The sequence below is a fragment of the Chionomys nivalis genome, chromosome 7 (genome assembly GCF_950005125.1).
Source record: "Chionomys nivalis chromosome 7, mChiNiv1.1, whole genome shotgun sequence".
In the NCBI taxonomy this organism is placed as follows: domain Eukaryota; kingdom Metazoa; phylum Chordata; class Mammalia; order Rodentia; family Cricetidae; genus Chionomys; species Chionomys nivalis.
Genome location: NC_080092.1, coordinates 61,593,151 through 61,617,423, shown reverse-complemented (window position 1 = coordinate 61,617,423; position 24,273 = coordinate 61,593,151). Strand labels below are relative to the sequence as shown.

The window sequence follows — 24,273 nt, the reverse complement described above, 5'->3', positions numbered from 1 at the left end:
AGCAAGGCCTATTTCACGCACAGTCGGCACACAGCACCCTTCCACGCGAGATGCTCGTGCCTGTCTCTAGGGGGCGCTGAGGCTCAGCCGCCGCGGCTGGCTCGGAGCGCGTCCCCGCCCCGCGCGTGCGCGACGCCCAGGTGAGGAGGCGGCTGGGCCGCGGCTGGGCGGGATCCTCCACGGGGGGGGCGGAGCCTGAGCGACCAAGGCGGGGCGGGGCCCAGCCGGACCCAGGCTAGAGGCGGGACCAGCCGCCGCCGTCTCCGTCTCGCCACCACGGCCCCCACACACCCCGCAGTCACCGCGGGAGGAGCGGAAGCCGCCGGCCTCGCCCGTCCAGAGCCGACCCGTCCCGAGCACTGACGAGCGCCCGCCTCCTCTCTCCGGCCCGAGCGTGCTGTACGCCCCAGCCCCGGCCCGAGCGCGCCAACCTGAGGCCGCGCGCCCACCTGAGCGAGCACCATGGCGGAGCAAGAGAGCCTGGAATTCGGCAAGGCGGACTTCGTGCTGATGGACACCGTCTCCATGCCCGAGTTCATGGCCAACCTTAGGCTCAGGTGAGCGCGTCGCGGCTGCCATGCTGGGGTTTCCCTGGAGGGGGCGCTGCTGAGGTGTCTCGGGATTCGGGGTGCACCGAGTAAGCAGCGCCCGCGAAGGAGTGCGCCAGGGTGACAGGGGGTCTGCGGCGCGGGGTGGTCACGCCTCCCCGAGAGAGGACGCCTCCGTGGTGCGGCCTTGGGACTCTAGGGTGTGACGAGGTCTCGGGCTGCAGTTTTAGGGGTCTGGGGTCGTCCCTGAGTGGTGTCCGGATTGGGGGCGATAAGAGGCAGGCTGAGCTTGAGCTCACTTGGGGCAGCACCAGCCTGCCCTGCGCCAGGTAAGTGATGTGGGCGGTGCCGGATGACTTAATGGAACAAAAATAAAAACTTTCAGGAGCGGTGTGGTGGCCCTGGCGGCCCTAGGAAAACGGGAGGGCTGTTTTAAAAAGAGGCTGGCATCTCTTCCCGTTTTCACGCTTGCTTTTCTTTTCTTTTCCTTTCTTCTTCTCCCCTTCTCCCCCCCTCAACCCCCCCCCCCGGCGTGGTTCTATCCTGCCATTCAGGATGCTATGGAGTGAACCCTGAGCTGTCTGTTCCGGGACACGGGCTATTTTTTAGTTACTCGTTCGACGTAATTAGACACGTTTCCAGACATCGAAGAGACTGCTGTACTTGCCAGTGCCAAGATAAACTGTCTGAATTTGACAAGGCGTCCATGGTTTCAGTTTTTTCAAGGAGTTATGGATGGAGCCCTTGTATTACTGACGTCCTTGAGAATTTAGTCACAACTCAATGCCCCAAAATGGGCTTCCAAAAGAACTTATTTTAAAGTCTTCTATATGAGATTATTTCATTTTCGATAGAGTAATACGTAAGCTGAGTATTAAAGCAGTGTGACTTTTAAAAAGTGAAACCAAGTTTCTAAATAGCTTAAAGTGTGTGTGTGTTTGTTCGTTCGTTCCCAGAAGCTTTGCTTTGTCTATTGCTTATAAACTTTATAGCCAAATATCACTTTGTAAACTTAAAACCTGAAAATCATAATTAGATTTGGATGTTTAACTAACTTCATTTTTCACTATCAACCTTAATTTCAAAATTTAAAACACCTGGTTTACTCTTCGAACCAGCAAAACAGTTTCATCCATTCTTTTGTGCTGTATAGCTTAGGGTAACTTTGAACTTTTGATCCTCCTACCTCTACTTCCTGTGTACTGGATGTACAGATGTGCACTACCTGGTACACGTAGAGCTGGGACTCAAACCCAGAGCTTGGTACATTAGGCAGGATTCACTCCATCAACAGACAAACGGGCGGCATCATCAGCCCTCATCTGTTCTGTACCAGGCTTCTAATGTCTGGAATAAGAGTGTGGAGTAGGAGCACCAGCCTGAATGCTACACCTGTGTACCATAAACTGTGGGCCTCCATTTCTTAGTTATAAAGTAACAGGGATCTCCAGGAATTTTCAGAGCTTATATTCTCAGCCCCCCTGAGTTTCCTAGGGTAGTAGTCTCAAAGGACACACCGTAGTCTAAATAGGGTGTTGCATAGACTGTGTAGTTCCTTGCTGTCCTCAGAAAGTCCCTTCCAAGAGTCTCTGTGAATTCTAAAATTTGACGATGCTTACCTATGGTCCCAACTATTTCAGAGGGCAACGCTGGAGAATGTTCATTTGAGGACAATTTATCAAGACTGCATTAAACATTATGGTTAGAGGATGCCTGAGTCCTTAGTGTAAACTGACAAAAGTAGCTTCTTCGTGTCTGTGGGACATGTATTACAAGAACCCCCTGGTGGATAAGCCTTATTTACTGTTTTCTCCTATAACTACAAGCCTATGATCAACTTTATAAATTCAACACAGTAAGAGATAAAAAATTACTTATATAAAACAACTATTATAGCAATGTACTGTGATAAAAGTTAGGTCGAGTTTCTTGTGGTTTCTCATTCAAAAGATGGCTTTATGTCATATTCACCCTCACTGATTGCATATAGCTGAAACTGCATAAAATAAAGTTTTAGATAAGGGAGTTTTGTTTGTATAGCCTCGATTACACATATCTTCCTGTATTTTCTTTTTTGCAGTCCCAGGGACTGAACTCAGGGCCTTGTGTGCACTTGGCAAGTGCCTTACCCCTGAGCTACACCTTTAGTCCCTTCTGTGTTCCTTAAATCATATCTAGGTTGCTTATAATACCTAACACAATGTAATGCTATGTATTATATTATATTATATTATATTATATTATATTATATTATACTATTAGGTGATAATGACAAGAAAAGGTCTAAACTTGATCAGCCCTGATACAGTGATACAGTGTTTTCTCCAAATCTTTTCAGTTCTCAGTTGATTGGGAATATAGAACCAGCAGTTATAGAAAGCCAACTACAGATTGTATCCATAGTACTAGAAAAGCTTGTTTCACTTTTTTTGTTGTTTGGTTGTTGTTTTTATTTTACTTATTTATTTTCATTTATTTGTTAATAGTCTCCCTATGTGTAGCCTCAGACTTAAAGCAATCCTCTTTAGTCTCCTGAGTCTCATTTGACACCATGTTTTATATGTTAATTTTAAGCCAAAGTTTAGATGCCCAACCTTTTTTTTTTTTTTTTCCTTTTGTTTTTTTGAGACAGGATTTCTCTGTATAGCTTTGGCTCCTGTCCTGCAACTCGCCCAGGCTGGTCTCTACCTCCTGAGTGCTGGGATTAAAGACGTGTGCTACCACCACCCACCTAGATGCCCAACTTTTATATAAATGGCATCAAATGTCATCTTAATCAAAATGATATAATTACAGTTATAAGCAGTATTATGTTGGTTCAGAGTCAATGGCTGAGATTCAGGTTCTCATTTTACTACTTTCTTGCTATGGTCTAAAGATATCTTATTTAAACATCTCTGTATCCTTATCATTTTTTTAAAAATAGGTCATCTTTAGATTAAATTCTTTAATATATATAATTCCAAAGACTACTTTCTGGTAAATATTTATTAGCAAGTTTTCTCAAGTACACATAGCGTAGAGAGTTATGTAAATAATAATTTCACCAATTGAACTTGTTCAAAATTATTTGAGATGCTACCCTTCCCCCATGATGGAGCTGTGTGCTTTGAGAAGTCTTTTTATAATTAAGCTGCTGTCAGTTACTAATCATTTCAGTTTATCAGACATCAAGTACATTTGCTAAGTACATACTACACACAAGACACAATAGTAACACTTGAATATGCTGTCTTATTTTAACTTCCATACAGCATATGTACGGCACACATGGCATGACATTAGCCAGAACTCTGAGGAATTTTCTGAGTTTCAAGTTGAAGGTTTAGAGTCTGAGTTAAACCAGTTTTTAAAACTTCCTTTTTGCCAGATATGGTAGCTGACTCCTGTAATCCCAGCACTCAGAAGGCTGAGGCAGGAAGCTTGCAAATTCACGTTTAACATGGGGTACATAGTGAAATCTGTCTTACAAACTTCCCCCATCCCAACAGACAAGAAAGGCAAAGCAAAGAAAGATACCTCCCCATCCCTCTGCAATAGAGTTAAATGGTTGTGGCTTTTAAAAATTAGCACCGTCATTATTCTTATTGTCAGTGTTGTGTGTCTGACCAGGGCCTTTGCATGCCTAGAAAGTGTTCTACTGTGAGTTTGACCTGCAGCCTTTTTTTTTTTTTTTTTAAAAGTAAATTGAAGGACAGTATTTAGAATTTGTTTTAAAGACTTTCACATCCATTGGTTACAAGCTTTCAGAGGTTTGAATAAGTAGATCTTTAGGGAGAACCTGACGTCTGTGTGCACAGAAGAGAATGATATAGTTGAACTTTGCTTGAGGTACTCTAGAGGATGAGATGGGTGGATGCAAAGAATTATGAGTGTGATCTGTTCCTTATCTTTAAGAGGTGCTATGTCAGTGAATACCAGGAGAAAGGGGACAATTGCTATTAATTTAGAAAACAGAAAATGAGATAAGCTTTATAGAGCTAAGATGGCTATTTGCCAAGTAATTCTATGAACTTAATTGTTCTGGAAGTTCGAAAGAGGGACAAACCCCACAGGTTGACTCAGGAACACCCTGAAGAGAAGTTGAGCTAAGCTCCAGAGAATGAGTAGTGCTCATCTAGGTGGACCTGTGGGTGGAGAACATTCCAGGTGGATACAGTGGTATGAATGAGTAGGGAGGGTGGCAAGAAAGCCGGCTGTGTATTTAGATGATAGTGATTGAGCTGTGCTGTCTGCAGAGGAGTTGGTATTGGGGATCTGTGGGAGGAATCATGAGCTCTTGTTAGCAGGATTCCTGGCTGATGCTCAGATTTCCAGTCTGCCTTTTCCCTGCCAGTCAGAATCCTGGATGGTTAGATACCTGTATGTGCTTGTTGCTGCTGTTGCTTTGGGTGGGTGGGTGGGACTCACACATCACCAAGGCTGACCTCCAACTCATAATCCTCCTGTTTCTGCTTCCATGTGCTAGGACGACAGGTGTGTGACACCACAGCCAGCATTTGTGTGTGTGTAACTGTTGACTGTGATTCTCATTACACAGACCACCAACTTCTCAGTTGTTATTTAATACATAGTGTCAGCGAAGGGTGGCCCCATACCTTCTTTTAGAGCTATAAATCCCAACCCGGATTTAAAACCACCCTCTCTGATAGTTTAAACTTCCGGTCATCATGACATTCCCCCTCCCTGACTGTATTTAGCTGTGAGTTCCTGGAATTTATTGCTGTGTCCTTTGGTTTTCCAATTCACTTTATTTAGAGATGACCAAGAATCTCCACAGCAGACCAAATACTAACATGTGATGTTAATAAGTTTTCAGTGTGAGTGGCTTGGGTTACACCAGGCATATTCCTTTGGCTGTCAGCAGGTGAAATGGGAGGTGTCTGTTTGAGGGGTGGATGCAGGGATGCAAATGAATTTCCTAAAGATGTTCCTGTTACTCCTGCCCTCCTCATGCTGGCTCCAGTTTGTGCTCCTTATTCTGGAATGTCTGCTCCTGTGATTTCTGCCTGGTTCTTCCGCATGGACCGCTTCCGTCCTTTTTAGGGTCTGTAACATACATGAAGTATCTAAGGCTGTAGTTACTTCAGGGGTCTGTGACATCAAAACTTGATTTTAATTTTCTCAACAGTGGAAATTTTCCATCACTGTGCTGGGCACACTGTACATTCCTTTGGGATAACAGTTTCCGTATTGTGGATAGAGAAGAAAGGAAGTTTTCAGTTACTTTCAGTAAAACTTTTATGGCCTTGGGTGTGGAGGTGCACACCTGTCAATCCCAGCACCTAGGAGTCCAAGTGAGGAGAATTTTGAGTTCAAGCCAGTTTGGACTACATAATAAGACTTTGCCTTAATAGTCAATCGAATAAATAATTTAGAAACTTAAAAAATATCATTTTCAGTTTGGAATTGTCTTTTCAGAGCTAGTGTTGTAGATCTGTAGTGTGATTCATAGGATGTGTCACATAGCATGTGCAAGGCCCTGGCTTTCCTCCCTAGCGCCATCTAAAGGAAAGGACAGTAACAACAATTGGACTGTTCTCTGCTTTTCCTCTATTGGAACTAAAGCTTGATTTTTGAACATTTACTCCAATCACTGTAACTTCACTCTATTCATACTACCTGTGCGTGCATGCATGTGTATATGCGTGTTGTGTGTGTTTGTGTGTGTGTGTGTGTGTGTGTAAGGCCAACTCAAGGTGCTATCTACTTTAAAAAATTTTTGAGACAGGGTCTCTCACTAGCCTGGAGCTCACTAAGTAAGCTAGGCTGGTTAACCAGCAAGCCCAGGAGTCGACTTATGATTGCTTTCCCAGCACTGGCGTTACAAGTGCCACCACACCTGGGATTTTTACTCGCATTCAGGGTCCAACTTGGGACTTAATTATAAGGCAAACACTTTACTGACAGAGCTATCTCCTTAGCCCCACATCTACAGATGAGTGTAGGTGAGTGTGTGTATGTGGACAGGGTAACGTTAAAGAGCTGGTGCGGGTTAATGTGAGTAAGCGTATCTGAGAAGATTCCATTTGTATTTCTTGCTCTTGTAACAAAATCTCCCTGTGTCTTGAGGCTCCCTTCCCTTCCTCTCAGAAGTCTCCTGTGAGAGGAAGAGACTTGTTCTGTTATTTCTCTTTAATTTTCCAGTGGAGGTGGTGGTGGCAAAGTGCTTTCTGTTTCTAAAGGATCTGTGCCCAGGAGTAAGATTCCTGTCAACCCTCCTCTGACGCTCAGGCCACATTCTGCTTCCTTTTTAGCTACTTGTTTGGGCCAGGGAGCCCTTGCTTCCTCCCTTTCTAGCCTGACTCATTCCTGTTCCTGAGTCTTTCTAGCATCCCAGCAGCTTCTAACCCCATCTGAGCGCACTGTTAGGTGGATGGGGGAACACCTAGCTCTTCTGAGTGCACTGTTGGGTGGATGGGGAAACACCTAGCTCTTCTGAGTGCACTGTTAGGTGGATGAGGGAACACCTCGTTCTTCTGAGTGCACTGTTAGGTGGATGGGGGAACACCTAGCTCTTCTGAGCGCACTGTTAGGTGGATGGCAGGGAACACCTAGCTCTTTTGAGAGCACTGTTCAGTGGATGAGGAAACACCTAGTTAGGTGGATGATGGGGAGCACCTCGTTCTTCTGAGCGCACTGTTGGGTGGATGGGGGGGGCACCTAGCTCATCACCCTCACACTGCTGTCTGCTGAAATGTAAAATGCGGGCTGCTGTGTAGGAGTGGACTTGAGCAGAGGACACTGTCCCTGAGAGATGTGCTTCTTAGTTGATAGGGCAGTAAAATGTGGTAAGTTTCCTACCGTCATCTGCTCTTCCTACCTTGAAGACAAAGCATCTACTCAGCCTTATTTATTTTGTGGTGCAGGGGATTGAACCCATTGCCTCATGCATGCTAGGCAATTGCTCGACCACTGAGCTATACTCCAGTTCCTGTTTCTTTTAACCTGTGCTTATTATGTCTTTGCTTAGAGCAGATTTTTTTTTCAGTGAAGCTGTTGACATTTTGAGTGGATAAGGCTTTGTTGCGAGGGCTCCTCTATGCCCTGAGGGATATTTAGCAATATCTACCTACTAGATGCAAGAATTGCATCTGGGTAAAATTGCCTCCAGTTGAGAACCTCTGACCTAGACTGTTCTTACTCCCTGAACTGTTCTTCCCTCATTGCTACTCTTGTTCCCTCCCTGCTTATCACATCTTACTCATCTAGAGACCAGTTCTAAGAAGTCTTTCCTAATCCCACAAGACACCATTAATTACACTCTGCTCCTAGAATACAGGCACACTTGTTCATAACTGTTAAAGATTTTGCCACATCCTGTTGTTTTTTTGCATATCGCCTTTCTTACTGACCTGTGGCATAGTTAGTCAATGATGCATTTCTAAAGGTAGACCCGAGTTCTCTGTTACTTTGAAACCCAGTGCTGTTGGAGAATCCATCTTTAAGAAAATACAAAGTGTGGCTATAAAATTGGGTCTTTGGACAGGGAAGCATGAGTGGGTGACTGAGAAGCAGGCCTTTTGTTTCCTGTCATGCCACAGGCTTGACACCTGTGTGCTCAGCACAACTAAAGTAGTCAAACGTTGGATAATTGGTCTTCAGCCAGAGCTCTCGATTCTAAGTGTATATCAGAGCCTGGTGTTGCAGGTCTATAACCCCAGCTACTCAGGAGACTGAAGCAGGGTGATTAAAAGCAAGGTCTGTATGAGCTCAGAGTGAGGTCAAGGACAGACTTGCAATTTATGGAGATTCTATCTCAAATTGCAAAGAAAAAAGAGGGCTGTGGTTGGGCATAGTAACATAATGCCTGTAATCCCAGGATTTGGGAAGCAGAGGCGGGAGGATCAGGAGTTCAGAACCTGTGTTGGTTCATGAGTTTGATGCCAGCCTGTACTGTATTGAACACCCCCCCACCACATACCCACACCCTTATATACATTCTCTCCCACACACACACACACATACCACACACACGCAAACACCCAAGACAAAAGAGAAAGCTAGGGATGTAGCTGCTCAGTAGAGTACTTGCCTAGCACTCAGAGGCTCCAGATTCAATCTTTAGTACCACCCTCCCCTACAAAGAGGAACAAAAGGCGTATAACCTTCTCAGTGTTGTCCTTGACTGTGGACTGGGGAGGAGAGGCCTTATGGAACGAATAGGCAGACAGCAGCTAGGGCCTCATGCTGCCATAGAACTCTGCCCACACCCAGTAAGCCATTGGGTCATTGGAAACTGGTGAACAAAGTTTTCCCTTCCTTACCAGACCCTGTGTGGTCTTCACACAACGTAAACCCACCGTGGGTTCAGTGCTTCAGTTCAAACTCTTTCTCCTCAGATTTAGAGGAGAGGTGAATGGCACACTAAATCTTTTTGGCTTCCATATAAAATTCTTTGGCAACTGCCTTTGGAAACGGACAGTCTGCTCTGTGCCTGTTTTGCACATTGGCTTCAGATTGGAACAAAAATGGGAACTTGGGTTTTGGAGCTGCCATTTGGAGTGAATCACCCCCACCGCCTTGTTTCCTCTCCTCTGTGACAGACTTCCAAGACTATTTTTATTCAGGGTCATTTCTTGACCCTGTAGACTTCTGCTGAGTTTAGCTCCCAAATACAGCCAGATGTGGATGGAATCAAACACTCAGAAGTCACTACTGGTTGCTTTCATTACAGGCTTCTGAAGGGATTGACTCTTAGATTTACTTGACTTTGATATGGATGGACACACTTGCACAATGATCTGCATGCACTTCACTTCACTGAGCTAGCCTTATGTGGAGAGCTAGCTGCTCACCAGTGTTCTCACCAAATGTCTGAGCCAGCCCAGCAAACAGAACCATGATCAAACACTAGCCCCATTTTTTGATAATTTCCTAAAGACAGGATTGGGCCATTGTGTTGTTGCCCAGCTACTGCCTAGTTCATTGAGAGAGGAACTTCTGTGGTCCTCGTTGACTCTAGACCTAATGGTAGCTTCCCCCATGCATGCAACCACTGACATCACACAAATGCCAACCCTATTCATAGAGGTTGGAGTGAGAGGGCAAGCCTCCTTCTAATTGTCTTTTAAATCCCTTGATTGATTTGATAGTTTTATTTCCTGGGGAAACAGGCTTCTTTCATCTAACTGCTCTATAGTTATTGGTTAGGGCTCTTGAAAAGATCTATGTTTTCCATCCTTTAGCTGGGGGGCATTTGTGTGGTAGAAGAGAAGGGAAAAATGTGCTTGCCACAGGGAGAGTAGAAAGCACACATGCTTTGAGGTCTGTCTGACCCAGATCCCAATCTCGTTATGATTTAGGTACCCTAGACCTCAATGTCATTGTATGTGGACAGTGATCACCTACGGTTACTGCGATGAAATCATCTGTGTGGAAAAGGTCTGGTCAGGGCTTAGTTTAATTCCCACTTAACTCATGTTGACTCTTCTCTACTCCTTCCCATATTGTCTTCCCTCCCTGTCCTGCCCTACCCCTGTGAGTACTGAAGTAGCTGTGTTCTTCCTCCTCCAGTAATATGAGGGAGTCAATTGTTCTGTTTTCATCTGGAAAGCAAAGATGAAAAAGGTCCTGGGAGGAATTCTCGTTGCCCGTGGAGAAAGAAAGATGTTTTCCATGTTCTACCTGGTTCCTCGAAACCTCCCTTGTGGGAATAATGGGCTATTGTGAAGTTAATGATAGCATCTGAATAGGTGCCAGAACACAGCAGGTCTTCAGTGAATGCTTAACCTCTGGTCCAGTCCCTTGGACTGAACATTCCCTGGCCATACTCAGTTCGTTCAGTAACCACCACCTGAAACAATCACGCAATGTTTACTTCCTGAAAACCGTCTCAAACTCTCCATAGCAAGCACTTCCGCTGCCTTTTATTCTGTGTGCCGTGTTCTCTGCTCTCCTACGAGTCGGTGACATTGATCCTCAGATCTAGGCACTGATAGCTATGTGATAAACTTGTAAGCAGAGTCTTTAAAAATAAAAACATTCTGAAACCAAATTTCCTTACCTAGCTGTGGAATCCATATGATTTTTTTATACTTTCCAGCATCAAGCTAAAGACCACTGTGCTGAGTACTTACTGGGGCTTTCTTGTGGAAGTCACTCTTTGAGGGATAGCTTGCTGGGGTAAAGGATGCATTAATGAATGAATCAATGTGAAGTGAAATATGGAGCCCAAGTAAACAGTGCAGATAATTCATCATTCTAAGTACTCCCTAGACAGAAGGAATCAACATACCATATTTTTTAAAAGAACTGATGACAACATAATTAAGATCTGTACATATGAATATATTACAGCCCAGGGGGGACTGAAAAATGAGATTGGAAGTGGCTTGGGCATACTCTCTAGAAGAGGTACAACCTAAGCAGATCCTTGATGGAAAAGAGCTGTCTCTCATTTGGAAGCTGTTTTTCCTGCTGCCTTCTATCCCTGGATGGCTTTTCTTCTTTTTCTACCTGCTCAGAGTGAATGGGCTGGCCTTGCTCCTAGCCAGCTTCCATTGCACAAGCTGCTTTCCCCCATATGTCTACACCTTTTTAGTCTTCTCTTATACTGTCTTACAATTAGAGATTAAGTTGAATTATAAAAATTCTCTTAGAAAGTCACTACCACCAGGCACGATTAAGCTTGTGCTTATAATCCCAGCCCTCAAGACAGTCTTGAGGCAGAAGGATAACCCTGAGTTGAAAGCCTCTCTGGGTAGGCCAGCCTAGGGTATAGAGTATATTTTATAAAATCAAAAGGAGAACAAGACATTCATATTCACACACACACCCTCTCTGGAATCACATCCTTCTGAAGTAGCCCAGGCACATTTGTGTCCATGGGCCTAATCTGGTTACTCTCTTTCATGCCTCTCTGTGGCCCTTCACTGGAATGAGGGACTGGAGTTTTTGTTTCTGAGAAGTGGTGCTGATGGGACGGATCTGGGATGGAGTTTAAATGCCATTGTGAAGGATGTGCATGGTAATGTAGCTCAGTTTATTCTTGGGGAGGCAAGTCCTTGTGATGAGGAAGGATGGCCAAGGAAAACTTTGCATAATTATGATTGCTGGCTCATCTCTGAGTCTAGAAGAGGATGGGGAACAGGAAATCTCCCCTCCCCTATTTTTATGCTCAATTACTGAACTTCTGAGACTCAGTACCCAGACTGTTGTGTACTGTGATCATGACATTGTGGGTGGGAGATGCTTGTGAGCCAGCCTGTGAATTAGATCATGGCTTCCAACATTTCCTGATGAAATAATGGAAAGCAGGGCATTTAAAGCAAAAGATTCCAGTAACAGACTTGAATAGTTGGAAAAGTCTATCAAGGCCATCATCTGACTCCTTGTTCATACTTTGCCTCCCTTCCAGTTCCCCCCATGTCCTAGCTCTATCTTTGTAGGTACCCAAACTTACAGTCCCCACACAACTGCTTCATGGATGTTGCCATTCTGACTAACTAGGACTCCATCTCCCCCACATTCTACTCGACTCACAACATAGCAGTAGGTTCACTTTAGTGTGATTGAAGCTTTAACTCTAACATGGCTGTTTTGCTTTACTAGAAAGACTACTTATTGCTGAGCAAGATTTTTTCCTAGAGGAGCCACAGGCTAGTACAAAGTTCTAATATGTCCTTTTGGAATGATTGGAAGGCATTTGAAGGAGCAAACAAAACACAGCTTTCTTTTAATTTCTTCTTTCCATATTTCTCCCATGATTATATTACTGTCTTGATTTTAAAAAATTATTTGCCATTTATTTATAGAAAGTTCACATAAACAATAGAAGCAATTGAATTGGTCCAAAAAATAGTTTCACCTAAAACAATGAAGCAAACACCAAGAGAAACTCAAACAATTTTTCTTTCTGTGACCACAAAGTCGGCTTTGAGTACTTGTACAATGGAGAATCGTCTGGAGCGACTGTCTGAGGCTGCTGGCCTATCTCAGTCCACCGCTTTGTATGTAGCATCAAGTCAGGAAAAAAAAGGCGTAGTCAATTTTCAAAAAGGTCAAACACTGTTGAAAACACTTAGACTTATTTGGAATGATTCTACCGTTAGTCTTGTTTCAGTTCTGACTTACATAGATATCTGGATCATCTTGAGTTTTTTATAGGAGTAGTTGTTAATAATATCAGGTTGAGTTATCAGATTCTGTTATCTTTCTCTAAATTCTTGTGATTAATAAGAGAACCTTTTAACAAAGCAGAAAGTTCAAAGTCAAGCCTGGGCTACATGAGACCCTATCCCCAAATCCCCAACAAACAAAAATTTCTAGGCTAGTTTAAATGTAAGTACAACTATGAGAACTTGTAATCATATTCAACTAGTTTTTCTGTCAGTTTGTGTTTGTGTCTTAGCCTCTGTGTCCTGAGGGCCATGCAAAGGCTAATCTCCAAAGGCCTATTTGCATGAAGGGCAAAGATGATTTTATATGCATATATGAATGAATAAATAAATAAATGCATAGTATTTAAGCATCTTTGTTTCCTTGTTAAACTATGCATTTTTGTTTTCTAAAAGATATGAATTTAGCCCTAGCTGGCCTGGAACTTACTATTGTAGACAAAGCAGTCCTTGAACTTGTGATGATCCTTCTGCCTCTGCCTCTAGAACACTGGGATTTCAGGCCTGTGTCACTGGGCCCTGCTTCATTTACTGTGTTTAATGTATGCCTTTTACTTCTTGTGTTTTGTGTATCATGACTTTTCTGTTGTAACTTCGGTCTTTGGGAACATAGGAAAATAAAATTACCATTACTCTCAGGGGATGAGGTTCTACAGCATGTTTGGGACTCTTTGTAAAATGGTGACTACCTCCTTTTCCTTTCAAAAGTTTGCAAGGGGCTGGAGAGATGGCTCAGTGATTAAGAGCTCTTGCAACTCTTCTAGAGGATCTGAGTTTGGATCCCAGCACCCACATTGGGCAACTCTACAACCCCCTGTAACTCTAGCCCTGAGAGAGTTCCACACCATCTTCTGGCTTCCACAGACACCATACATACACATGTGGCACACACACACACACACACACACCCATGAGTAAATCTTGTGGTGCCTGAGCCATAAGATAAAGTGGAAACCATGGCCAAGTGTCACTGTCGCCCCCTTTAGCCAGTTAACTGCATTTCCACCACACTCCCCAACCTTGCACAGCATCATGATGCCTTCATTCAGTTTTTATCAGTTGTCAAATGTCCACAAGGTAGACACTTCAGTATAGCAAGTCCGGTGATGCTTATTCTGGTGCTGTCTGTATTATTCCTGGCCAAGGAGGAGCCTAAGGAGCAGCCTGGGATTCTGAATAGAGTCGAATAGTGCTTTTTAGGCCACCTGCCTTCTATGGCTTTCAACAGAGCAGCTTCACTATGGACTGGGGTTCCAGGGATTTAATTCTCCATTTGGAAAAAGCACCAGCCAGTGAGAAATCAGCTTATAAACTACTGCTACAGATTTAGAGCTTTAGCCTCATAAACACGTGTTCCCCAAAATTAGAGGTACTCCCAATGAAAAGCAAAAGTGGGGTGCCATATAAAACAAAACTCAGGAGACAGTGAGCTCTGTAGTTACACACGGCTGCACCACTCGGTGTTTGGGTTCTCAGAGCCTGTATGGCCTAACCTTAAAGTGTGAATGATTCTTACAGTACAAGGCTGTTACCAAGTGAGATGTGTGTTGTTTTGTTTTGAGACAGGGTCTATCTATGTAGGCCTGGCTGTCCTGGAATTCCTATGTAGAAGCTCTTGCCTCTCCCTCCTGAGTGCTGGGATTAAAGGCCTGCACCACCATGCCCAGCTGGAGTGTTTAATTCTTAACATGTTACAGGTACTCAGGTATAAATACTACCTCAGTTTTGCTTCTTTGAAGAAATTATGAAGTTGGGCATGGTGGCATGTGCTTAATCCCAGATCTTGGGAGGCAGAGGCAGGTGAATCTCTGAGTTTGAGGCCAACTTGATCAACAGAGTGAGTTTCAGAACAGCCAGGACTACACAGAGAAAACCCTATTTCAAAAAAACCAAAAAACAAAAAAACTATTCTTTTGGGCTGGAGACACAATGAGGAAAGATGGCCCAGTGGTTAAGAGCACTGTCTGTTCTTCCAGGGGACCTAGATTCAGTTCCCAGCACCCACATGGCAGCTCACAACTGTCTGTAACTCCAGTTCCAGGGGATCTGACACCCTCATACAGACTTACATGCAGGCAAAACACCAATGCACATTAAAAGAAGAAAATGTGAATATGTGATTTCACTTTTTCTTTGGTAACTCATCATCATGGCCATACTTTTGAACAGTTTTTTCAAGCCATTGTTGTATGTAATCCTTTCCTCCCCAAATTAGTGTAAATAGTTTAACTTTTAGAGTATATTGCTGTTGGAGGCCGCTCGTTCATTCCCTGATGCTCAGACCCAAAAAACCACACAGAATCTGTATTAATTAAATCACTGCTTGGCCTATTAGCTCTAGTTTCTTATTGGCTATCTCTTACGTCTTAAATTAACCCATTTCTATTAATCTGTGTATTGCCATGCGACTGTGGCTTACTGGCAAGGTTCCAGTGTCTCTGTCTCCTGCGAGTGGCTACATGGTATCTCCTGACTCTGGCTTCTTTCTCCCAGCATTCAGTCTAGTTTTCCTGCCTAGCTTTACTCTGTTAAGCTATTGGCTGAAAGTTGCTTCTTTATTAACCAATGGCAATAAAATATATTCACAATATGGAGAGGGAAATCCCACATCAGTATATGGTTAAGTCTACACGATTTACTTCAGTTTGCCTCCCTGTAAATCTTCTCTGCCCTCTTAATGTACAAATCTAACCAGCCTGGTTTCAGCAGTCAGATAAGCTCATTATAAGGAGTATGTTCTGATTAGACAGATCTTGTGTATCAGTTGTGTGACATCAGTTTTAAGAAGCCTGTGTCTTGTCTTTGCAGCTGAGATCCCTTTTTCTATTGTTTTGGTGTGTTGGTTTAGGAAGCTGAGTTCTAGGTAGGTGCCGTGCCACTTGAAACTTATTCCTGTCCTTGGCATTTGAATTATGTGTGTGGTTGCACAAACTCGGCTTATGAGTGGAATTTTCCATCCTGTGAGCATTTTGATTGCTTGCTGACTTGTGGCAAGTAGCTGCCATGTGTCTATTTGCATCTCTGACCTCTTAGGCTCCTGTTTTCTCTGAAACCTTTGATGAAGAACTTCTTTAATGTTGTCTTAGTTTGTCCTAGACAGGTGTTGCACATAGCCTGAATTGTGTTTGAAGTGCCCAGCTTTAGAGAGACTTCCTGGGCTCCATTTCCTAGAGACTGCTTTCCTGAGTCTCTTGATGCCCGGATGATTCTTGTGTACAGCCAGGCCAGTAACCACTATCCAGGCAACTGTGCTTTCAGCCCAGGGCTGTGCTTTGATGAAGCAGAATTGGGCATGACTGTGATACGAGCTGACTGGCATATTAGCAAATATAACAGCCAAATAGTCATGGTTGCCATTTGTTACAGTTTAGTTGTTTAACAGTCATGTGCTACTCTCCATCTTTGCGTTACGTTTTCATCCTATGACTAGGCCTCTCTTCCACTTGTGCCATGCTGTATGTTGTTTTACTTTCTGTGTCCAGGTAGTTGTTGTTTTGGTTTCTTGTGACAGGGTTTCTCTGTGTAGCCCTGACAGTCTTGAAACTCACTTTGTAAACTAGGCTGGCCTTGAACGCCTGCCTCTCCCTCCTGAGTGCTGGGATTAAAGACATAGACCACCATGCCCAGTCTGTGTCTAGGTTCTTAATTAAAAAAAAAAAATCTGGAGGAGGGAGATGACTCAGTGGGTAAAGTGCCTGCTTCACAAGCACAAAGACCTGAGTGGATCCCAGTGGTGCATGTCTTTAAACCTAACACTGGAGAGATGGGGAAAGAAGAGTGCAGAGACAGGCAGATCCCTGGGACTTACTGGTTAGCCAGTCCAGCCAATCAGATGAGTTCTGGAGTCATTGAGACTATCCAAAAAAATAAGGTGGAACATAGAGGAAGACATCTGACCACTGACCTCTGGTTTCCACGTGCATGTTGCGTGTACCCATACATAAATGTGTATATATACCTATATGTAACATCTTATTAATACTTTGATACATTCCCTTTGTAATATATATTATATATAATTTTAAATATATATTTGTAAATATATATATATATATATATATATTACTTTAAAATTTGGAATCCTCCGTTTTCCTTAAGAGTATGGCCCTTGGCAGGTTAAGCATGTGCCAGTGGGTGACCCCATACCCATGAGTATATTAGCAGTACAAATTGTACTCAATGCATTAGTTTTTAAAATAAAGGGAAGATACGTAGTTGGGAAGGGGTGGAGTTGAACTAGGAGGAGTTAGGAGAGAAGCAGGGGATGAATATAATTAAAGTACATTGTATGCATGTGTGGAATTTTCAAAGAATAAAAATATTTAAAATTTTGGACTCTTTTTACTTACTCAATGTGTAGTTTTGTAAAGTGCTTTTTTTATTTAGCATAGTAGCATTTGTGCTTTCCCATGGCATTCAGGGGTCTTTGGAAGAATGTTGACCATCATGTCTTCTCTATTCTTTCTGTGTAAGTGACTAGGGATGCTGTGACTCCTGTGCTTATGAAGCTAATCAGCCAGCAGGGAGACATACTCATTTGGTAAACAATGAGAAGGGTTGAAGGAATCATACAGGGTTTCCTCATCAGGGAAGTGTAACATATGTGCAAGTGTAAGAGTGTGCCACAGAAAAGGCCCTGCGTGGGGAAGTTGTCTTTAGCTGAGATCAGAAGGATGAGGAATCTGTGTGTGTCAGAGGGTGGGAGGGAGGCAAAGAATCAGATGGGGAGGGGTCCAGGCCAGGCAGAATTAGTCACATGTGCATAGCAGAGAGAAAGAAATCGGTTAAGACAAGCAGACTCTGCACATGTTTGCAAAACTGCAAAGTGTCCAGTGATACTAGAATCTGGTGGAATGAAGCAAGCAAAGTGGGGACAGGTGACAGTGGGGGAGTAAGAAGCCACACTTGTGAAGGCCTTGAGAAGTGATCGCTCAGACTTTCAGTACAGTGGAAGCTATCAACTACATCTTGTAACAAGATGGCAGTATCGGGTGAAAGCATACTTTTACACATGCTTGCTTTAGTTTTACTGCCAGAACCCCCCAGGTCTCGTAGCTGTTCCGAATGTTTGTTTTCATCAAGATGGTGAATTGAGCACAGATTTGGAAGTTGTTTTCTCCATTTTTCCTCTAGTGTGAATGTAAACATAAACAAGCGCCTAGGTGTGCTCTCTGGGGCAACAAAGCTGTTCTTGACTTGAAGGGAATCTTGATAATGCAGAATTGGGATTTTTTTTTACTGCTTCAATTGAGAGGGTATTTCTGAGCCATGAATTCTCTGAAAAGTCTCTGAGTCAAAATTTAACACCAGAAGACGGAACTCCAGATTTTTCACTCGTGTACAAATGCACAAAATGAGAGCCAGCATGCAGTGGTAACATGGTCCACAAGTAGAGTACCAACTCTGTATTCATTTTTCTGCTCCTTCCTCTTTCCTATCTCACATTGTAATCTAGTAACTCTTCAACTTCCTTTATTATTATTTAAAAGAAATATTCCTTATAAAGAGCTGAACACTTGTAACAATGGAAAGGAAACAATGTGAGTGAAAAGTAACCAATAGTTCTTTAGTGACTACTAATTGAACAATACAAACAGAAAGTAACCTTTAGAGGGGAACTGATGAGGGGTTCAGTAGACTATACTATGTATCAACATTGTTCCCAGCCCTATCCACCTCACCTGGAGGGAAGAGTAGTCCCACGCTCACCCTGTGTCAGTTTGAATGCAGTTGACTGCAGGTGAAAAGAAGTCCTGACCACAGTGACTTAAATCAAAAGGAAACACAAAAACTAAACCAAGCAGTCTGGAGATGAGAAGCTTTGGCCATGTCCTGAGGGCCCAGCCTGTGACTCCCTTGGCCCTGACCTTCTGGGGCTTCTCATTCTCTTCGGTGCAGATCATTGCTGTAGTTCTGTGCATCCCATTTGGATACAGTCACCTCCAAAGGAAAGAGAGAGACTACCTGATGTCTTATCTTCCATCTCTGCCCTCAGTAGACCTCTTCATACATGTAATTTGTCAATATTTTGTTGCATACCCATTACAAAACCTGCCAGTGGTGAGAGGCGCATGAATATCAAGGTTAGTTTAGAATCCTTGGGAACTGAGGACACAGTTTACTTCTGTTATACTTGGCTGTGTAGAAGGGAATCTGTATCTGAGCAGCCAGGTTCTTTTAGAAAAGAAAGAACTGTATGGGTGGAATAGTGTTAGGAGGTGACCAAGAGTATTTCTTCTATAGACCTTCATAAGCTAAGCATACAGGACAGAGTTTGTTCAGAAAAGAATGCTTTCTGTGTAGAGATACTTGAAATTAAATCATTTAAGGAGTGACTGAAGAAAAGGAGATATAGATCATGATTAAAAAACAAACTACAATATTTGAGTAGGAACTGGTTGTGTTATTTTAGATGATTCCAGAAGATAGAACCTGCACTTGTAGGTAAAAGTGCTTCCCCTCTTCCTGAAGGAAAAGCAATATAAGTATCTATGTCAAGGGTAGGGGAGCCACAGGGCCTAACATTAGGGTTTAGAGCCCAAGCTGAATGAAGGGGGTTCATACCTGAGGAGCCAGTGTGGAGAAGAGAGCCTCTGAGCAGGCAGGGTTCTGGGGACAGCAGTTAGCTTAATTCTCAGACTGATACTGTCACAGTGCTTATGTTCAAGTAGCCTCAGAATGGCATGTGATTTAAGATTTACAAATTGTGTATTTCTGGAATTTTCCATTCAGTATTTTTGGGTTATAAGTTGACCACCAGTAATTGGAACCACAGAAAAGGAAACCGCAGAGGTGGGGGGGAAGCTACTGTAGTTTGGGAAGCAGGACCAGCTTCTGTGAAAGGGAAAGTAGGAATCAATTATTTACTGAGATAACTGCTAGGTATCTGGAACTATATTTGAAGGTTTTTTTTATTCCTTATCTCTTTTAATCTGCTCAGCTTTACACAATAGGCTTTATATAGATGTGAAACCCACAGTGAATTAAGAGGCAGTTGGGAATTTGAAACCAAATTGGCTTGAGTTCAAACCCATGACCTATCAACTACTGACCAGCACTGCTTCCTAATATGATAAGGGCTGCAGATGGCTGGTAATGTCTGTAAGATACTGAGCACTCAAGTTGATATGGAGGGGATCATGGAACACATATATATTAGACCTATATGGCCAAAAAAAGCAATAAAATGTGAGCAAATGGCCAGTGGATGAACCTTTAGAAGCATATTTATTTGCTTGTGTGTGGGTTCTGAGGATTACACTCAAGTCATCAGGCTTGGGTGACTAGTATTTTTCTACGCCTTCATTCAAGAAGGATATATCCTATATAGAACTGTCAATAATAATGACCTTAAGAAGAGTCAGGAGTGTCCAGGGAGTTGGAAGAAAGCCAGCAAGTGTGGTGGTATAGGATTCAAGAGAAGAACAGAATGGTTGACAAAGGTGGACACCCCAGAAATGTCTAGGGAAAGATACACAATGACGACCCATTAGATACAGCCTCAAGGAGAGCCTGGGTGCCATCAGAGAATGGCTTCATTGGCGGGTGGAGGGAGAAACTAATTTGCAGTGATTGAACAGTGAGTGGTGATAAGGCCTTCTAGAAGACTGCTGTGCAGGGAGAGCAAGATGTCACCATGGGAGCCTGAATACGGGTTGAATTGGGGTTATAGTTTAAGCCTAAGGAGTTGAGCATAGATAATGGTATAACAGAGGGGGAGGAAAAGAGTGTGGAGGGAGGGGAGAGAAGTTGAGAGATTGAGATTAAAAGAAAAGAGAGGTACAGAATGGGTTTAAATGTGTTCTTTACCCAAATTGTCCATTTCTCTCCACCATAAGGCAGAAACCTTGCTGTGTGAGGAAGGGTGTTCACCGATCACAGTCTAGCTGCTGTGTGCTCTACAAAACTGTTCCCAAAAATAGTAAGCCAAGACGTGTCTTAGTTAGGGTTTCTGTTGCTGTGAAGAGACATCATGACTATGGCCACTCTTATAAACGAAAACATTTCATTGGGGCTGGCTTACAGTTCAGAGGTTTAGTCCTTTATCATCATGGCAGGAAGCATGGTAGCATGCAGGCAGACATAGTGTTCAAGAGGTAGCTGAACGTTCTACATCTAGATCTGCAGACAGCAGGAAATGACAGTGACACATTGGCCAGGCTCGAGCTTCTGGAACCTTAAAGCCCACCCCCTTAGTGCCACACCTCCTCCAACAAAGCCACACCTACTCCAGTAAGGCCACACCTCCTAATAGTGCCACTGCCTATAGGCCTCTGGGGGCCATCTTTATTCAGACATCCACAGCATGTATTTATATACATATTCTGAGTGGAGGCAGCTACGATATTTTCCTTATAAAGCTGTTCAATTCAGTACTGTTTTCCTGGTGTGATCTCATCAGAAATGCCTTCTTAAAAAGAAGAGGAGAACAGGCATTAAAAGTGAATATGCTCTTAGCCAATGAAAGCTAGCCCTAAAGACCACTGTCCTATGACCAAAGAAAGTCAGTGCTTCAGACCCATTCATCCAAAGAACTCTATGTCATGTTTTTCAGGGCTGAGTATGTTTGCAACATACATTGTTTACTCTGTCATGGTCACGCTCTCTGCCATTTAGCTTGGTTCTGAAGAACTGTTTTGATCTGTATGTTGAGAAGGTCTTAGGGGTGTGCTAAAGCAATGTGTTGTAGTGGGGAGATGGAAGTATTAGATTTAGTGTTAAAGTGTAATAGGGAATAAGTCAAAACCTGGCAAGCACACAGTGTCTGTCAGCTTGGGATGGGAAAGTGAGTTTTGGTGTTGAAAGAATACTACATAGCAGCAACAGTAATGAACTGTAGCTACACAAAGCAGCATGAATCACTTCACAACACTGAGCAAATGAAGCTGGGCACCAAGCAGTACCTATCCCATACCTCCCTTGCCATGTTCAGAAACAAGCAGCAGTGATTGGTGGTGTTGGAGTTATGACGATGGCTCTTTTTGAGAGGGGAGAGAAAGCAATAATGGCGAAGGCAACTGAAGGCTTCCAGAGTGCTGTGAGTTTGTTCTCCACACATATGGAGTGTGCTCATCAAGTCTACACTTTGGATCTTTGCCTTCTTGTAATTTTATGCTTCAATTCAAATGTGCATAAAGGAAGACTGACAACAAGGAGCCTTCTGGGAGGTGGTAAGGAAACTACAAAACTTGGGCAGTAATTAAAAATAGGTAGAAGGCCTTTCATCTTATACGATGAATCCCCTCCAGCTAATAAAGATTAGCCTACACTCTGTTAATGTTAGTTGGCGGTATGTCATGGCTTTAGTGAATTTACATTGACTGGATTAGCAACTACCAAAGGTATGTATGTCCACACTCCCCCAGAAATGAATATATATTTGTGTACCATACATCGGTGTTTCCATAGCGACTATACAAGCACTGCCTCTGGATAAGAGTGTATTCAGGTAGTGCACCCATCCAAGGGAGTGTCTCAGCTCTAACCTCCAGTTCATGTGTGTTCCATTGCTATGGTTACAATCTGTTTATCCTGCATTCATTGCTTCTCATGTTTCTCTCTAGTTTTATACTGAATTAGGTGCCTTTCAGAAATTGCGTATGTATGGGGTTCTTCCTCATGGACTATGTTGAACTCAGTTGGGCAGTATACAGGAAGTGCAAACTATCTGACATTATTAATTCTTTGTCAAATAAAATGTCATTTGCCATCCTGAATGAAGTGTATAGTGTGCCGCAAGGTTAAGCAAGAATCACTTTGGATTATTTGTTTGCTTTTGGCTTCATTTGTGATTCTTCTTTTTACCCAGCAGACACTGCAGCTGGTTTCCATAGATATGCAGACTTCACATCCAGGTTTATTTCAGGTGGAACTTAAGCTTTTCTTGGCAGGAGGTGATTCACCCGTGGGGAATCTTGAATGCTTAAGTACGGAAGAGATCTGTTTTTCAGAGTTTCATAACTTTTTACTAGTCACTACTTTGCCAAGATGCATTTTATTTCTTTATAACCCCCCTGTGAGTTTGAGCTTCCTGATAATTTTGATTAATAAATTAGTAAAGTTTAGCAAAGCACGTGTGTGTTTGAAATGAAAAGTAACTCTCCCTGAGATGAAAAGAGATTTTATTTTTCTTTGGCTTGTACTAATTCCAGTATGGTGAAGTTGTTGAATTGCTAGTAAAGAGAATATTTGTTATTTTTCTGTTTTTAGAAAACTAAGGTAATTTTCGCCTATTTTTGAAACCAGTAGCTATGAAAGGTGCCTTTCAGGCTTTTTCTTTAGAAGAAGGAAAAGGGCATTGTGGGAAGGTTTTCATGAACCTACTTAAGAACTTGCATACTGTTAGCACAGTGGTTCTCAACCTTCCTAACGCTGCAATCCTTTAATATAGTTCCTCATGTTGTGGTGACCCCCAACCATAAATTTTTTTCTTGCTACTTCATAACCATAATTTTGCTACTGTTATGAATCTTAATGCAAATTTCTATGTTTTCTGGTGGTCTTAGTCAACTCTTGTAAAAAGGGTCTTTGGCCCTTTGGATTCTCCTACAGGTTGAGAATCACTGATCCTACCCTGTGCCTGTAAGCCAAACTATTCATTAAAATATTTATACATTTGATTATCTGTTGGCTATATGCTATGTGGTAGAGGCACAAAGATGAACAAACTCTTGTATAGAGGAAAAAACAGACAAAAAATGTAATCCTAGGAACATGAGTCGTAATGTGTTAGGAGTGAGGATGGCATGCTGCGGGAACTCGGAGGAGGACACTCCTGCTTTGGAAGGGCAAAGTGAAGTTTTCCAGAGGAGATATTTGAACTAAGAGGTGAGTAGGAGGCTCCCAGTGGACACTGAAAGAATAAGTTTATTAAGTCCCATGCTAAGAACTTTTTATTTTATTGCATGGTGATGGGTTGCCATTGAAGAGTTTTTAAGCAGGGGAATAACTTGATCCAATTTACACATCAGAAAAATGACTGTGTTGTTAATGAAGAGGATAATTGTGTGCTCAAGGCTAGCAGTAAAGACAGCATTTAGGAAACTACTGTTTAAACAGTTCAGGTGAGGTTTTGAGGATATAGTTCAGTGGTTTAGTGCTTGGTTAGCATATGTTAAACTCCGTATTTGATACCCAGCACCACCTTCAAACCCTGTCCCCCCAAAAGAAAAAAAGTTCAGGTGAGACTTGTGAGGAAGTAGGAAGAGAAAAGGAAGTGTTTTCCAGAGATAGACTGGATTGGCCTTGTTATGAGTCTTTGATTGGATGTTGATGGAGTCTTGTATGATTCACCTACTTGCCCAGAATAGAAATTTCAGGAAGGCAGTGTTGTCTATAAAGGAGTGGAGATTTGGGATGTTAGTTAAGGGCAGGACAGCAAGTTGAAGTTGTTACTCATTGGGTCTTCACATGGAACGTCTAGTGGACAGGTGGCAGTGGCGTTCTGAAGCTGAGGAGGGAGTGTGTGCTGGTGATATGGTTTGAGAACCTTCTGTAATGGTATTGAGACTTGAAAAGCGCGTGAGATGACCTATTGGAAAATGTATTGAGTAAGAAGTGAAGGTGAATACCACTTTTCAAACAAGAGTTTGACCCTCAGTTTCTTT

At 42.9% G+C, this 24,273-nt stretch overlaps 1 protein-coding gene across 1 annotated transcript in view; it reads left to right on the top strand.

Moving 5' to 3' along the window:
* Window positions 1–243: 243 nt before the first annotated feature.
* Window positions 244–24,273, top strand: part of Myo1d (myosin ID) — a 302,318-nt gene continuing 278,288 nt past the window's right edge. Inside the window, exon 1 of the mRNA XM_057774656.1 lies at window positions 244–557. Within this exon, the coding sequence (XP_057630639.1) occupies window positions 463–557 (95 nt within the window). The 5' untranslated portion in view covers window positions 244–462. The remainder of the gene's footprint in view (window positions 558–24,273) is intronic.